Source organism: Cyanistes caeruleus, chromosome 4, assembly GCF_971803275.1.
Source record: "Cyanistes caeruleus chromosome 4, bCyaCae1.hap1.1, whole genome shotgun sequence".
NCBI lineage: Eukaryota > Metazoa > Chordata > Aves > Passeriformes > Paridae > Cyanistes > Cyanistes caeruleus.
Genome location: NC_141704.1, coordinates 8,974,417 through 8,991,026, shown reverse-complemented (window position 1 = coordinate 8,991,026; position 16,610 = coordinate 8,974,417). Strand labels below are relative to the sequence as shown.

At 37.1% G+C, this 16,610-nt stretch overlaps 1 protein-coding gene across 5 annotated transcripts in view; it reads right to left on the bottom strand.

Annotated features, from left to right (window-relative positions):
* Positions 1–16,610, bottom strand: part of SEMA3A (semaphorin 3A) — a 194,063-nt gene that overhangs the window by 82,549 nt on the left and 94,904 nt on the right. For all 5 annotated transcript variants that reach the window (XM_086886607.1, XM_086886609.1, XM_086886610.1 and 2 more), the window contains one exon: positions 15,071–15,190. In XM_086886607.1, coding sequence (XP_086742733.1) covers positions 15,071–15,190 — 120 coding nt within the window. The remainder of the gene's footprint in view (positions 1–15,070; positions 15,191–16,610) is intronic.

The window sequence follows — 16,610 nt, the reverse complement described above, 5'->3', positions numbered from 1 at the left end:
GCTTTCCTGCAAAATCCTTTGAAAGGCTAAACAGCCTTTTCAGGGCAAGCACTAATCTGCAGACTTGTATCCCTATGTTTGAATGTAATGAGATTCCAGTAAACACATGCACTCTGTGTCAACACAGGGAGCTCAATTTAAGAGCAGCTTATTTTCAGCTACTTTCAGGCAGCTAAGACCAGATCTGAAATGCTACTTTAACTGAAATGGGAATGCCTGTGCAGGGATTTGCACTGAATTCGTGAGATATTCACAAGTTTCCTTATGGACAAGGCTAAAGTCATGCAGAGAGCTCTTTCACAATCAAAGCTTCTACTTCGTTGTCCAAACTCTCATTTTTTAGCTTCCTTTCTTGACTGAGGTTAAACAAAGTCAACTTTACCCATTGATTTTCTCTTTATCCCCACCAGTCTTTAAGAGAATACATAGATCTTGTACTTGAGTCTGAATCATTTACTATTATATTATATTTGTTGGAAGAATGTGGCATTTTTCTGTGTTAAATAGCAGAAATTTTCTTTTGAGGCCAGGCTGAATGGGAATCTGAGCAACTTGGTCCAACGGAGGGTGCCATGGCATGGAGGCTGGAACCAGATGATTTTTAAGACCCTTTCCAACCCAAACCATTCCATGATAAAAGATGTTCAATCTTTCCGTATTCTAAATTCAGTATAAGTTTTGCAGATTTTTAGTTAGGAATCAAAATTAATGGTCTAGACTATACTCTACAGATGTCAAGAGATTTGTTCTTTGGTAAGTATTCCACAAAAAGACCCTTGGTACAGGAACAGTAAGTTGATGAAGATTTACTTTTTCATTACTCCCACACTTAAATAATGAAATGAGATCCCTGTTTCTTATAACAAAAGATGATTAAATGCATAAACAGAAAGGTTTGTTAAATCAGAATAAAATAAATTGTTCAGAGTAAATGACATTAAGCACCTCAACCAGCCATAATTAAATTAAATATGCCACCACGACTATTGTTGATACACCACCTTCATAACCACTGATACTTAGCCAAACAGAGAACGAAACTTGGATCAAATAAAAGGAAAAAACAACAGTGCTATTGGTCTGAAGTTTTCCACTGTTTGACACATGGTTTGTATTGTAGGTGCACGAATATCCCTTATGAAACCCTTTGCAAGCTTGTAAATAAACACTGGCTACACAGAGTAATGTTGATTTATATAAATGGAAAATGCTTTCAGGTTTTATGCTGGTTCCATATTTCAAACAAGCTGGAAGTACAGATGAAACGATCAGAGTCACTGCTTTGAAAAAGTAATCAATGCCATTTGTTTTTCTGATTATACATTTACTGGTTTGTAATTAAAAGACAAAACAAAACAACAAAAATGCCCTCATACCTCAGGGCAAAAGAACTCTCTGGAAGATAATCTTCCTCTCTTACACTGTTTGTTTTCTAATTCCCCTCCTCTCTTACACTGTTTGTTTGCTAATCCCCCTTCAAAAACTGTCTCCAGGTTTGAATCAGGCTGAATCAAACAGTATATTTTTGCTGTGCCTTAGAGATAAAAATCTGTATGATTTGAGAAGCTGCACAGCTTGCATAGAGAACTGACCAATTCTATGAGAATCCAAGAACTAAGACTTTTTTTCACTCCTACATATAACTTCATGTAGTCTTGGCCCATAAGTGTGCAGAGGGGCATCTAAAGATTTTTCTGATGAACAAATAGTTTCACCACTTCTAGTTACCTTCTCTTTTTGGCCCAGAGACAAAGGACCATTTTCACATGACAATCACTGAAGCTTCAACTTTTAAGATAACTTTTAAGATTGCTGAGAGCAAAACTGATCAAGGCCAAATTTGCCCTGGGCAGAAGCCTGAAAACTAGAGAAGAATCCCTAACACTGTTGTCATCCTTGACCAAAATGTGGAGCAGTTTTCCATATCACTGATAAGAAGGTGCCACCACTGTTAATTATCTCACTGGCATAAAAAAAAAAACATATCAGAACATGAAAAAACCACAGACTTCTATTACAAATTCTTGATGTTTCCTTTCCTGCTGCTAATACTTTCTGAGCTGTGTTGGGAGTAAAGTTTTCTGCAGTGTAACACATATTTCTTTTCCTATTTCTTTTCTGTTTCATCAGAAGACATAAGTAGGCAAAGCATTTAAAGAATAAACTTAATCTATGTTAATGATGTCATTGTCTGGAGTAAAGACAATGTTTCAGGAGGACAGGAAAGATCTGAACTTTACATCTTCTTGCTTACATACGAAAAGGTCTCAGATGAAGACTCTATTTATCTAGCGGATTGTTTCCCTTTAAACAAAGAATAAAAAAACAAAATGTACTGCTTTATTTGTATTTGTCACTGCCAGTTTACATAATGCTAGGAAATTATTTAAGTCAAAATCTGTTGCTGATGTGGCCCATGTCATATTTCTACTTTTAGAGGTGGCGAAAAAGGTTTCATATCCACATCAAGCCACTTGCTCAACTTTTCTGGTGTGGTTTATATTAAATACAGAAGGAGGCAGCAATTTAGTAATCCCTGAAAGCATCCTTGTGATGAGTCAGACTGAGCTGTTAGCAAAACTCAAGTCATTTGGTATCAGGTTTTAACTCCATGTAGCAGCAGAGGTGTGAAAAAGACCAAGTGAATTTTAATACTTTTCTCACCAGAACATTGCTACTTGAGCTTTGCACTTATGCAGCACATGGAACATCACTGTGATGACAATTTTGACATTCCATTTCTCTTCATTCGTCTTGTCACTGTTCCTTTTAACATGCATCAGCTTTATTCTACATATAACAACCAAGATTGTTTTAACAGCAAATAGATACATCTTCAAGTCCTCTGACCAATTACATTATACATTTAGTTGCCTAATATTCTGCACATATAACAATTATTACAAGGCTGATATTTAATTCACTTAATTAATTTCAAAGTGAAGGCATGTTTGAAGCCATGCAACTGAAGGATTCCTCCAAGGTAACCATTTAACAGCTAAGTAACCTTTAATTACTTGCCATAATGATACACATCTAAGACAGATACTGTTATACTGTGACATCTGAGCACTTTAACCTAAAGGTAGTTATTAGCACTCCCATGCAAGATTCATTATGGATCATATTTCATTAATGGAAAGTATTGTGTTCTCATCTGATTATATACTTGCAAACATTTCTTAATATATCTGAGTGTGACCATGTGGCAACTTGGAGGAATCAACAGATTTTCATTAATCAGGAAGCATTTCTTAACTAAACTATATACAATCATACAGTTTGTTGTACAAGAGTTCTTCTGGACCTATCTGATACAAACACTAAATAGGAAATTGCTTAGGGATGGACAACGTGTACAGTTGTGATTAGCAGTGCAATACTTGAAACTGAAATAATTAAAATGCAAATTAATGCTGCACTGCAAGAATCACTAGCTGTAATTTATATCACTACAGGTGAGAAGACAGTCCAGACTTGTAGATGACTGCAAATGTACACAAATTAAAATAGACTGGATGACATAGCAAGTCATCGCCAATTCCAATAGGTGTGAATTCATCATGATAACATTTATTTATTCTTCACAATTCTTCTTTTTAGCTAAGTTTTCCAATGGTGACTGGTTTTTTCATCCAAATGTTCCTCACATTATTTTCTGACTCACTGAGCTACAGAAAAATTTTTTTTTTTTAAAACAAAGCCTTCTTCTGGGAAGAAAATAAAAATAACCATATGTGAAATGTCTACAGCAAATAACAGAGAAGCTGAAGAGAAAGAAAAAGCAGGCATTAACTAGTCTTTCCTTGAGTTCCCAGGAAATGTTGCATAGTTACTCACCCTTTTCCAACGAAATGAGTTACTTAGGAAATAACTAATTTACTCCAAGTCCACAGAGGCATGAAGGAGTCAGAGGCATGTATTTCATCTGAGTCAGGTCATGCTCATTAAATTATTTTTCTTACATGGACAAGGGCAAGCTGAAGGAAGGAAGAGAAGGGCACAGAACACTTCTCTCACAGGAACTGTATTTGAAGGAAGATGCAGAGATTTATGGTTTATGCTCAGAAGCTCAAGAGAAGCCGGCACACTTCCACACTTACCAAGTGCCATAAACAGAAAACAAGTTGTTACAAGATATGTAAGCTGGGACTCAGCATGAATGGAAGAGTAAACAACTTTTTTTTCTAAGTGACTTCCAGAGGGTTTATTCTTAGATTTTTGAGAACAGAAAGAGTTGCTGCAATCACTTAATCTGATTTCCAGCATCACACAAGCTGTAGGCATATGGGACAAGCACAAATATTTAAAACTGCCTGTTTCAGTACTATTCTTAATCTCCCATAGCATTTCAGCAGTAAATTGATTAACTCTTCATGGCAGGAGATATATGGACTTATGTAAAATGGAAATAATTATTTATGTCTTTACACTGCTTTTGTATCTGTTATTTTTAGGTAATTCTATGCACAGTCCCCTGTTCCTTCCATGCACAAAATAGAGTGTCTGTCTAAGCCACAACCTGTTCCTTAAACTGCATTTTGTTCCTGCTGACAGGTAGTACTGCAGCAATCAAGCATACATTCCTGTACCTGGTGTCTACACCCACAAGAGTGTTGTTTAAAGAATTATTAAGGTTTTTTTGTCTTATAAGACTTTTGAGATCGTGATATAATTGACTGTTAATTTATTTGTGTCATCTTATGCCAGAAAAATATATGATGCAAAAAAGATGAAAGGTTTTATGTACACTGGCAAAGAAACCTATTCTTCATACTTTGTAAGGGTATTTAGCAAAGTTATGAAGTGGACAGTGGGTAAATTCTATCTGCTCTTGTTTTGCAGAGATCTTTCCTCTTCCAGCCATCTTCTCTGTGTGTCTGACATATATGGGATTAATTCTTCTTTTTCTTACATGATTCAGTAATTTTTCTCCTTAGGAAGAAAAGCACTATTTACTAGTCAAGTAAGTACTGTTTTCTTACTGAACTATGGAGCAGTGGAATTTTATGATTTGAATGAATTTAGATGGCAACAAATTTAAGACAGTCCTTGTGTAACAGGGTAGAGAAGAGACTCAGTTTCAAAATCTTTAAAAGGCAGGGGAGCTTCTGGAAAGTATTTTGAAGTGTTTTTATTTATATCAACATGAGTGTGTACATAAAAGTGAGGATGGTCAAGATGAGCAGGAGAAAAACTATTATTTCCTGTTCCACCTGGCAACTGCTGGAAATATTTGTGTCCTGCTGTTTACTCACAGAAACAGCAGCTTCACCTGTAGTTGCTTTGCTTTTTATTAAAAAAAGAGATGAGATTTAATCATTGTGGAGAAGCCACTTTTGCCATGCCAATTGCAGCTGCTGATGAAAGAAAGAGATGTCTAAGGGGCTTGAATGCACGCCAAGGAGGCCTTCCATTGTAGAAAGTGAATTGTTCTTTCCTGAATCCGTTTGAAAGCTTCTATATCCATGAGTGTTCTCATTTTTCCTTTGGGGAAATTCTCCCTTTATTGGGAATTTTGTATCAGTAAGAGTCTTGTGGTCAGGAGCAACATCAGGAACAGATTTTGAGGAGATCAGGCAAGAACCTCTCCATCACTGCTGAGCAGCCTGTGCCTTGGCCATACACCACTTCCTTGGCCACTTCCTGGGCCTAACTGCAGGCCAGACACCATGCCAGTGTGACACCATTACACATACATATAATGCCAGCACGCAGAAACTGTGAATATCAGGTTGGTCTGAAAGCATGGGAAAAGGCAGTGCTTTCAGGCTCACTTGTCTCTGAGAGTTAAATATATCCCACAGACTTTAAATGGCCTGAAAGGCACTTCACAGCATGCCAGCTGTCATAAAATTTTAGGCAAAAACCAGTGAAATCAGTTCATCAATAAGGCCTTCATTAGATTCTTGTGTCTGAGTATTTAATATAACTGGCTAGTTTGCTGTTCAGTATTTCACAGCACTGTGGTCTGTATGTGGAGCATCACCCACAGCTAAAATCTGCTGCATTGTGACCTTGGCTTTTTAAAGATTATTTGACAAGATGTTGGTACTGAGCTACAAACACAATGCAGTCACTTCCTTCAGTGGCAGAAATCACATTTACGATTCTTCTTCGTGAGGTCAGCCCCTGTCAACTGGAGCCTTGTGACGTGAATCCCACAATGAATAATGCTGCTTTGATGTTGATCTATCCAAACCTGACCTCAATAGATCCTTCTTTCAGTTTTGTTTCCTCCTGTGCCTCCAAATCAAGAAATAATTTTATTTATAAGTCACTTCCTCAATTAAGTCAGTCTATACTGTAAGATGGCTTTCCACTGTTTTTATTACATTGGTTTCCCAACAGATGGTGGTTTGTTATTTTATTCTTTTCTTCCCCATGTTGGTCAAGAGATCAAAGGACTTAGCCATACTTGTCTTTTGTTTCAGGAGGTGTGTGGATGAAATTTTGCATATGTTGCATGACTGTGAAGTTGGGTTAATGTTTTCAATTGTTACTCTAACAAGAGGCAAATGCTGAACTTCTGTGTTACTAGAAACATTATAGGCTGTGTTGATGAGCCAACACAATATTCCCACCCAGAAAATTGGACCAACATCTTAATGTGATTGCCATACCTCCCAAAAGTACAATCTATATCTGTAATGAATTAGGAAAACTGTATCATCTCATGGTAAAGTAAGGTAACCATGTGTCAGGGGGAATATTTACATTATGGGAATAAATAATTCACCATAACATCCTTTAACTGATGAGAAATAATGAACATCCAAATGAAAACAGTGAGTGTATTTTCAGCTCCTCCGGTAGTCATCGCTGAAATTAATTTCCTTAAAGTAGTCACAAAATTCTGAGTAATCCTTCTAACAATGCTAGAAACAAATGTTTTTTTCCTGTGACATGAAAATGAGAAGTGCACCTCAGTTTTAGCTACCCCAGTATAAGTCACAGGGAACTCTACTAAAGACAAATAGTTCTAGATAAAAAAACACCCCATACTTTAAAAGAATAAATTAAACCCAGATCCTAAGAGGGTCTTTAACTTGAATCACTCATTATCTGAGCACATTCAAAGTTACCCGTGGTTTTAAGACATGGACTCACAAAACAAGACATCACATGTGGTATAAGTGAAAGTCCACCCAGTGGTTCTGCATGTGCACATGTGCATGCTCTACTCTGCAAATTTACTCCCACGGAGGTCTCTCTCTAGCTCAGTCTTTTTTTCTCCCCTCCAGCAACATAAAAAAAAAAAAAAAGTTTTCCCACAGTTCTGAGACTTATTTCTTTGAACCTAATGAATATGTCGACTGGCTTTGGTTTCTTATTCATGGAAGCCATTCAGCTGTGGCGCACTGTATACAGCTCTGCACTGTAATCAACCAGCACTGCTCAGCCACCAAGGACAAAAGCCATGTACGGTGAGGGAACAATGGTCTCCTCAGTTATCTCACTGGAAGCATGCTAGTGCATAGATTCCTCTCATTAGGAGGTTGGGGGGTTCCAATTTGACACTATTACTCACACTGGACTCTTTTTGCATTGGGAAAACCTGAAAAAAATGTCTATGTTAACAATTACTTTGTTAGAGTTGGTTTTTTCCAACAGTGCAGGAGAAGATGCAGTATCTTGCCAGTTCCAAGCTTCCTTTTGTGCCATTGCATACCTGTAGAGATCAGACCAGATCCATGGAAACAGTGACACTGTCCCCAGACCATATCCTTACTACTTCTCCCTCATCTCAGGGTTTTATTTGTTTCAATTCAAACCAGAGAATGCTGGAACATCACCTGCAGTGACTTCCACTTACATTTTCTTTAAAAGATCTGTATAAAGTAATATTAAATTAATATAGTTCTGGAGTTCGTTTTTCAGTTTGGTTTGGTTTGGCTTGGTTTCTTAAGAATAAACTGGGAGGTCTGCCATAGCAATTTGGATATATTTATCAAGTCCTAAACAAAAGTTAGTTGCTGAATAGCTGAAATTATCAGACTTGAATAGTGATTACGGTTTCATTAGTGGTTTCTGCTGTGCAACAAATGGCCCTTGCACTTGTAAATTCCATGTCTTTCTTCTGTTTCTCATCATATCTTATACCTCTCCTCAGTATGACTTACTAAATAACCGTGCTTCCATTTTACCCTTCGCCAAGTAGTCTGAGGAATAAAGGTGAAGAAATGAAATAGCCACCACACTGTTTTCACTTGTGTTAGCTTAAAATTTGATTTCATTTCCTGCATGTAAATGTTCAACTTGTAAATCTCAGAGTGAGCCTCAGACATAATTACTGACTTTGTCACTTTAGACATAAATATATTCCAAATTGCTTAGGTGTAATTATGAAATATGCAAGGGCAGCACTGGATGCATTAAATGACAGCTGAAAACCTACAATGTTCATATTTCCTGTCAGTGATTAAAGCATGACCCCTTTGCTAAATACTTTACTTCCAAAAATGGTATTTGTACCACATCTGAATTTTAAGAAACTAAGCCACATCCTTTGCATACTTATGATTTGGAATATCCCTATTCTTACAAATACACCTTTAAATAGGTAAATGGAAGGTCAGATGGATCAGCTAGCTGTCAAGCATTCAGCTGTCATAAAAGCACAGCCTCCTTTATTGAATATACCAGGATAAAAAACAGTAGCTACATATTTTATTTATCACACTTTCATTGTATGAAATGTTTTTTACATGAACAGTTTAGTATGCATTATAATTTTTGTTAAGAATTAGATTCTTATTTTGATAAGATAATTGTGGAAAAAAAAAATTCAAAACTTTTATTTTTAGTGTGCCACTTTGCTGAGGATGAAATATCCAGTGTGTAGACTTTCCCAACAGCAAGGGGTAGGAAACATGTCAGCCATTGCTGCCATGTGTGCTATTCAGCTGAGAGAAGTTTACTTCATAAATTAAACTATTCCGACAGCTAAATTATCACACAAAGGCTAATAGTCCTACTTTAAAGGAGCTGCTCTGGATATAAATGCTTATTGGAAATATATTTTGTTTGGGGATGACAGGATGAAGTTTTGAAAAATCTGAGTTTTCCTGGTTTAATTTCTCTTTTAGCAAAGCAAGTGTTCAAAATACAGCTAAAGTCAAAGAGATCAGCAGCATTCAAAGACAGGCCTTCATAAATAATAGCATTTAACCATGAACCTGATTAATATTTGTTTACAAAGGGGTTTATGGAGTTTTTCAAAAAGTCTTTTAAATGGGAATCAAGTTACTTCTTTATGGTGACCTTCTCCTTCTGTAAGTTTATCACATGATTGTGCAAGGTAACAAGAGGTGCCACTTGGGACATAGCACTCATCCTGTAAGAAATGTGTACTTCTGCATGATGGTGCTTAAAAATGTATAGAGCTTCCAGCAACATATCCTGGTTTCCTTACTGAAATATTTGTCAGACCTTGCCAGAACAAATGATACACTTAGATTGTCATATGAGAAAGGACTGTAACGTTCTTTGCCATTTCCCTCTACGCCTCTTGTAAATGTTAAATGTGGTCATTCAAAAGTTAACATATCACATCCCTTCCCAAACAATGCCATAATGAATTATGGCTTGGAAAAAGAATTATATGCTATGTATAGCTACATGTAACTGTATGTAAAACTATATACTTAAAAAATGCTAGGAAGGTGATATCTATGACAAGATTTATTCATTTTTAACAAGTGGAGGTAAATTGTACATGTGTGAAAAGCCTGATTTTGTGTGAAGCTTTTTCACACAGGGTAACCTAAGGGACTGGAAATCGATGTCATGTGGAGCAGCAGAAGTGATGGTTTACAGCCTCATCAGCTCCAGAGGAATCCAGCCCCTTTGTTTTGTGATTTTGGCCACGGATGCTGTGAGGTGCCTGGACAGATGTGTGCCTGGCACTGACTATCCTGTTACCTGCCACCCTCCACAGACAATAACATCAGTACACCAAAATGTTCTAGTGCCTGGGGTTTCCCAGTATAGCAGAAATCACCTGGCAGCTTTTTACAACACAAGGTGAAGTACATAAGTCTTTAAAGATCTAAGAGATGTTTTCTTTTTCTCTGTGGTAAAACTATTCATACAATGGAAAAAAGCGCTCTAAAAGGTACTCATACTGTGCCTAAGCCAGTGTTCTGGCTCTTCAGCTTTGTTTTCCTGTACTATAGTAACAGGATATCTGGAAGTTTGAAAGGTTAAGGCACCTGTGAACTAAAGAAGGCTGTTGCACTCTGTAAACTAGATCATCCTTTAATGGCATTTCTCTGTAATTACAGTGATGCTTAGAATGAGTATGTCACACATAACAGTTCCATCACAAATGAGAATAATCCTTCAACAGTATCCCTTTCCTTCATACTTTCTCTATATAAGCATATAAATACAACATGAAAGTATTGTTAATTAGATAGAAAGAAAACTAGCCTCAGGTGATTTTTAACTTAAAAAAATCATTTGCTCTAATGCTTCACTTAAAAACCACAGCTCAGAATCTTGACTGACATAAACTGACACAGGTCTGCTGTCTTCAATGAAGTTTGGCTAATTTATGCCCCATCTACAACTACCGAAACCAATGTTTCATCCTGAATTTTTACACTAGATAAACACAAGTTTAGTACTTGCAATAGCATTGAATCTTCAATTAGTGCATTTCTTCCAAGTTATACCTTCAGGAAAAAAAATGCTCTTCCATCACTATATATATAATATATACACAGAGACAAAATGATAGATGCATAAATGTGTCAGAACAGAATGTCCATTACTTAGGAAATGCACTCTGGACCTCTTCTAATATGAAGAAAAGAAGGGATAAAAAAGAGTGGAAAGTATATTTCAGCAAAATTTTATGAGTTGTACCGAAGATTTTTAAAATACACAGAGTCCGGAAAAAGCAAATATGTTACAGGTGGTAGCATTACATAACTTCATATGCAATAACTTAATGTTTTATGTACATCATAAATCTAAACTGCATTTAAAACTTCTTTATTGATTGAGAAATAACCTGCAAGTAAAGTGATCCCAGATCTTTTAAGTTAATGCATTTAAAAATGAGTTTTAATCTGTTGGACAATGACAAGAAATTTGGAATTAGAAGACAATAAAAGAAGCTGGTTTAGTTCTTCAGACAGCACCTACTGATTTATCTCTGGTGAAGTAACCCCTAATGTATTCCTGCTGAGGATCTGGCAAACAATTTTGTAAATCTCTTGCAATGCCAGACTGAACATTAGGAAAAAAAAAAAAAAAAAAAAAAGGTGCTATAGGGCATTCCATCCACCTCCACCTGTGTGTAAGGGTTAAGTCTATGGAAAATCCTTTTCTTACTGAAACAGGACTGTTCCCTGTTGGTTCACTCAAACTACCCCAAAGGGAGCCCCGGGGAAAGGGAGCGGGGCTCCTTCCCCCTGCTCAGGCATGCACAGGCAGGTGCATTCTGCATCCTGTTGTGATTTTCCAGGGGGTTTAATGCACCTCTGTGTCTCCCTCCAGTTGGATTTGTTCCTTTCAAACACAGATCTGACTTGTTTAATTTTGCAACCGTTAAGTACAACATTCCTACACATCCAGCCCTGTTTCCTCAGAAGTCAGTGGGTGCAAAACACAGCTTTACTAATCACTTCCTTGTTTTGTCTGGTAATTGGTTTCTTGTATTATACTGCATTGAGGACAGAATGCCACATATTGCCTAACCCCAGATCCCTGAAGTTTGTGTAGGTGTCTGTGTTAGATCATCTCCCCTAAACTCATGCACATAAAATGGATGATATCAAGCTTTAAATTTGGCTGCCCTCAGGTATTTTCTGCATATCCACACACTATGCTCTCTCCAAATATGTTCCTTCCTGCTTCCTTGTGGCTTACGTGCTTAAAGCCTATTGAAATATTAACTTTATTCTTCCCTCCAAATACTGTGGTTATTTGCTTACACATCTGGAATGGATTTAAGCAAAGATTAGTCTGCTTTACTCCTCAGACCACGGTGTAATTCACAACATATTAGGTTGTATACATTTGTGCACATCATTTTTAATCAGATGCACAGCATGCCGTTCATATCCTTTTAGCTTTTTATTATTATTTCTGATAGTGTACTTCATCAGACTCAATTAAACCTGCCTAGTTCCATCACCAGAAATTATTTTCTTCAGGTATGGAATGGGGCTATGATACACTGCTTCATATCAAAGAGATATTCAGCAATTCATGTTCCCATTATTTTATGAATGTCACACAAAGTAATTTATTTCCTTTCCCAAGCCATAAAAGTGGTACCATGTTCCAGCTTACTGCAGCCTACTCCAATTGCTTCCAGAGTCTCCTCTATCACTTGCCACTCTTTTCTTTAAATTTCACTTCTCCACTCTCTTCAGTCTGGCACACACTGATTTCCTCTTTGGATTCAGGCAGATGGGTTACATTCAGAGCTCAGATAAACAAGCAGTCATACTGGAGAGTAGGTACATTCCCTGACCATTCCCCTAATCTGTTCACATTTACCTTTGTAAGTGCTTGAAAAATAAATAAGCAGATGGTGAAATCAGTTAATTTTTCACAAGTCTGGTAGCTGAAAACAAATCTTCAGGAAGAGTTTTAGATGGCAATTTTTAACTCATAATCAACTGCTTGTCTTTGCTTATACTTTTACCTTCTTTAGTATGCTAGGGAGATATAAACTCTACATGATACGGAAGCAATGGCCCTTTGACACGTCCAGTGCTGCTGTCTGACATGAGAACATAAACCATCTGGCTCTCACAGATGCAGGGTGCAGGGGTGCAGGGGTTAAGATTGTATTCCCCTCATTCATGGTGTCTCTAATAGCTGCTGTCAATCAAGCACACTCCTCTTCCTCATCTCCACAGAAGAAGCACATTTGAAATTCCTGGCTAGGTAATGGGAGAGGAAGGAGCAGGCTCTAGCTGAGAGAAAGGACAGATTATTTTTCATTGCAGATCTAATAATTTATTCATCTGATTTTCACCCTTTCAAGGGACAGAACCCAGGCTGACTGTTAGATTTGTCAAAGCCCATGAAGAGGTGGGTACACTGCCTCCTGCCTGCCTCACTTTCTCTCCACACTGGCAGATCTGACCTGAGAAGGCAGTAAAACCTCCCCAGCTCTTCAGATATAGAAACTTGTGCCACTGGAAGGGCAGGTGAAGATGATTACACTCATATCTTAAATATGAAAAGGAAAACAAAAGCCAACAGTGTCTGAGGCAATTCAGATAAACACACCCCTGATTTCTCTCATTTGAGAAGATGGAATCAGGGGTCACGAGAATGACTCAGGCTAAAGGAGACTTACAAACTTACTGTGTAAATGAAAAAAAATTTAAAAAAGCCAAAAAAAGCCAACAAAATACCCCTAACAATTTAGATTTTGTTTATAAGAAGCTAAAAAGAAGCTAAAACAAGAGTCCTCTTTCACTCCAGGGCCAAAACTATCATTGATTCAAGACTCTAAAAACAGAATGTTAAACCAAGGTTGGGTCTTGTCCTCTCATCTCTGATCATCCTTTCTATAAATCCTTGTTAAAGTGTGTGTTATTTTTATGGTACAGCAATAAAACAGCCAAATGTAGAAGTAAATGACCTCATGCGAGCTATCTCTGTGCAGATAGATTCCCTTGGCAGATAGCCAAGGATTGATTGACACACATCTTACGGAACTAGAGTTAATTAATATGTCTACCAATTCCCAAATGAATCTCAGGAAGCAGAGAATCTGTTTAATGCAGTAAGCAATGACATACTGTGTGTGGTCAAGAGACAATCACTAATTGCCAAGAATGCATTGTAATAAAGCATTAAAGAATATGAACAAACCCTTTCTGGTCTGCAGCTCCTTTATCCCTTCAAAACCCCATTCTTAGAACATTTTAAAGACTTATGTTTCAAATATCAAAAGACATTTTCATAGGGAAAAATAATTCCCAGACTATGAATTCAACACTTAAAGGGCTTTTTAATTTTTCTATGAGAAGAAATAGTCATCATTCATTCAACAATGATGTCTTTATTTTCAAGGAAATCTGCAAACCTGAATTGCAACAGCATAAGGTAACTTGAAAGAACTGGTTTTATGAAGATCACAGAAGCTACAAGTAACAAAATTATGGATTCCCTAGTAAAACATACCCATAAATTCTGAAAGCATATCAGAAGTCTGACTGCTAAACTGAAACAGGCCATTGAGCAATACTTAGGTAAGCCAGACAGAAAATACAGTAAAGGAGACTAATTTATATTACATACTCAATAGAAAAATAAGATATTGGCTGCTCTGGAGAGAAATAGTATTGAAGGCCAGCACAGAGACATTCTACTCAAATCTTCAGCCAGGAAAACCAGCCTAGTCCCATGGTTTCTTGTGAGTGATTCTGCTTTTTGCCAGGGAAGATCATGGCATTATCTATTTAGTTATGATGATTACTGACAAAATGGTCTACTGAGCTGTCAAAATGAGCTACTGCAAGAATTCTGCAATAGTAAGCAAAACTCAGCAAGAGATTAAAGAAATGGTTGAAAAGAGAGTGATTTATTTTTCACAAAAAACTAAGGAAACAAAACCAAGGTGACGTATGAAAAGCTGTCAGTGTGTTAGGACAAATCTGAGAAGGGAGTTTTAAGAAGGTGTGACACTGTTTTAACTCTGGGAGAGAGCTGAGGTGGTGCCAGACTGGGAGGAAACTAAAGACACTGTCTGGACCAGAATAAATACAGTGGCTGAACTACCCCTCTTATGCCAGCTATTTGTCCCAGTTATAAAAAAAGTGCTTTTTAAGTTCATGAGCCAGGTCGAATGGGCTTACTTGTACCTACTTAAGCCTCTGGGGGAAGAGATCCTGTGCAAGGAAGAAAAGTTAGAGATTCTGCTGTGATTTATCAATCAGCACGTCAGCACCTGATTCAGGAGCAGGTCTTACCAGATCTGCTTCCCAAGCCACAGAAACTAGTGAGAATGCATCTTGGCAGGAAGAGATCATGGCTAAACACCAATAAAGAATAAAAAGATGAAAAAGAAAAATCTTGTTTTAAGACAGTTTACCTCAGGATGGCTTCCAACTTCAATGTAGGTGCAGACTGGATGAAAAGCCCCTGTTCCACAGGCATACAGGTGGGTTTGGTTGTAAGCCTTAAGCACCTTGATGAAATTAGCACATTCTCTCTGCAAAGAAAAGGAGAAAACAAAAAAAGTATTCATAGAGTTAATTCAGTGATTTTGACTAATGTGAGCTCTTCTGTGTTAGAGATAAATGGCTGAATGAACAGATTTGTAAAGTGTGATCATTTCATGCTGTTCATAAGATTGTTTACTGCTAAGCATTTAATAAATAGCCTGATTTAATTTCTCATTTAAATATCTTTGGTTGCTATTTAAGAAAGCATCCAACCCTGAAGAAAAGATTGCAAAAAAAAACCCCTTATTTTTGTTTCAGACATGCTTCATCTTTGTAATTTATGCTATTGCTGTGTTTGTAGGACAAAACCCATTTATAGAAATGTGTCAGAATGAAATAATGAAGAAAAATGGACCAACTGTTTGCTTGTATTCAATTAAGTAACAATTAGAAGAAAAATGGGCCAGATGGAAGGAGTTGATGAAAACCAAATCATTGATATAGCATTTTTAACGATCATATGAGTGCTGCCTCACTCCCAGTGCCTGTGTCTACAGGCCAGTCTTACACATATGAATACATATGTTAAACTTCCATACAATCATTGACAGCCCCTAGAATACAAGCTTTGTAAGACTTGGACTTTATGTTTTCTTCCTATGTGAATTATCCATCATGAGTTATTTTAGTTCTCAGCAAATAAAAATTTAAGAGCAACACTAACAGTCCCTAGTACAAACATTATCTGTTATCTATTAACAAAACTGTCATTATTAATGCCTGGTGTTATTAAAATGGATAGTCAAGTCAACAACTTTTTCCATTTGTTTAATATTTTTATTTCAATCTGATCTAACATAGAGATGAAATATGTCAATGCCTGCGAGTTGGTCTACAGACACAATTAAAAAAAATGGATTTCAAACAGAAGGAAAATGAGAACAAGGAAATTAAGTATCTCCAGTAAAGTTTGTGTTTACGATGAGGAAATTTTTTCTCTGCAAGTTTGATGACTTTTTTGGTACAGTGCTCAACTCTACTTTTCCAAGTAGACCAGCACCCCTGGAAACACCACCTGAGCTACTGCACCCACAGAAATCTCCTCGACTGGCATCCTCCCTCTCTGTAACTTGCTTGCTAATTAAACCAGATACTCTCAAACACAAAATAAAGGCTCTGCCAGGAAAATGCATGTGCAGTTTGAAGTATGCCTTAGGCCACTGCAGGGAAAAGCAGTGAACTTACACAGATGAAACACTGATTCCCTGCCTCACACAAAGGACTGCACTGGAATGACATTGCTCTTACAGTTTTATTGTATATTTGCATAACAGATAATAGCAATGCATTAAAAAGAGCACCCAGAGAAAAGCATCCGGAATCTTACTGTATCCCTGACTTACTGCTGTTAGCTTATCTTTTCAACAGAGATGGAAGAGAAAACATAGAGACAGTTAAGGTAATCCA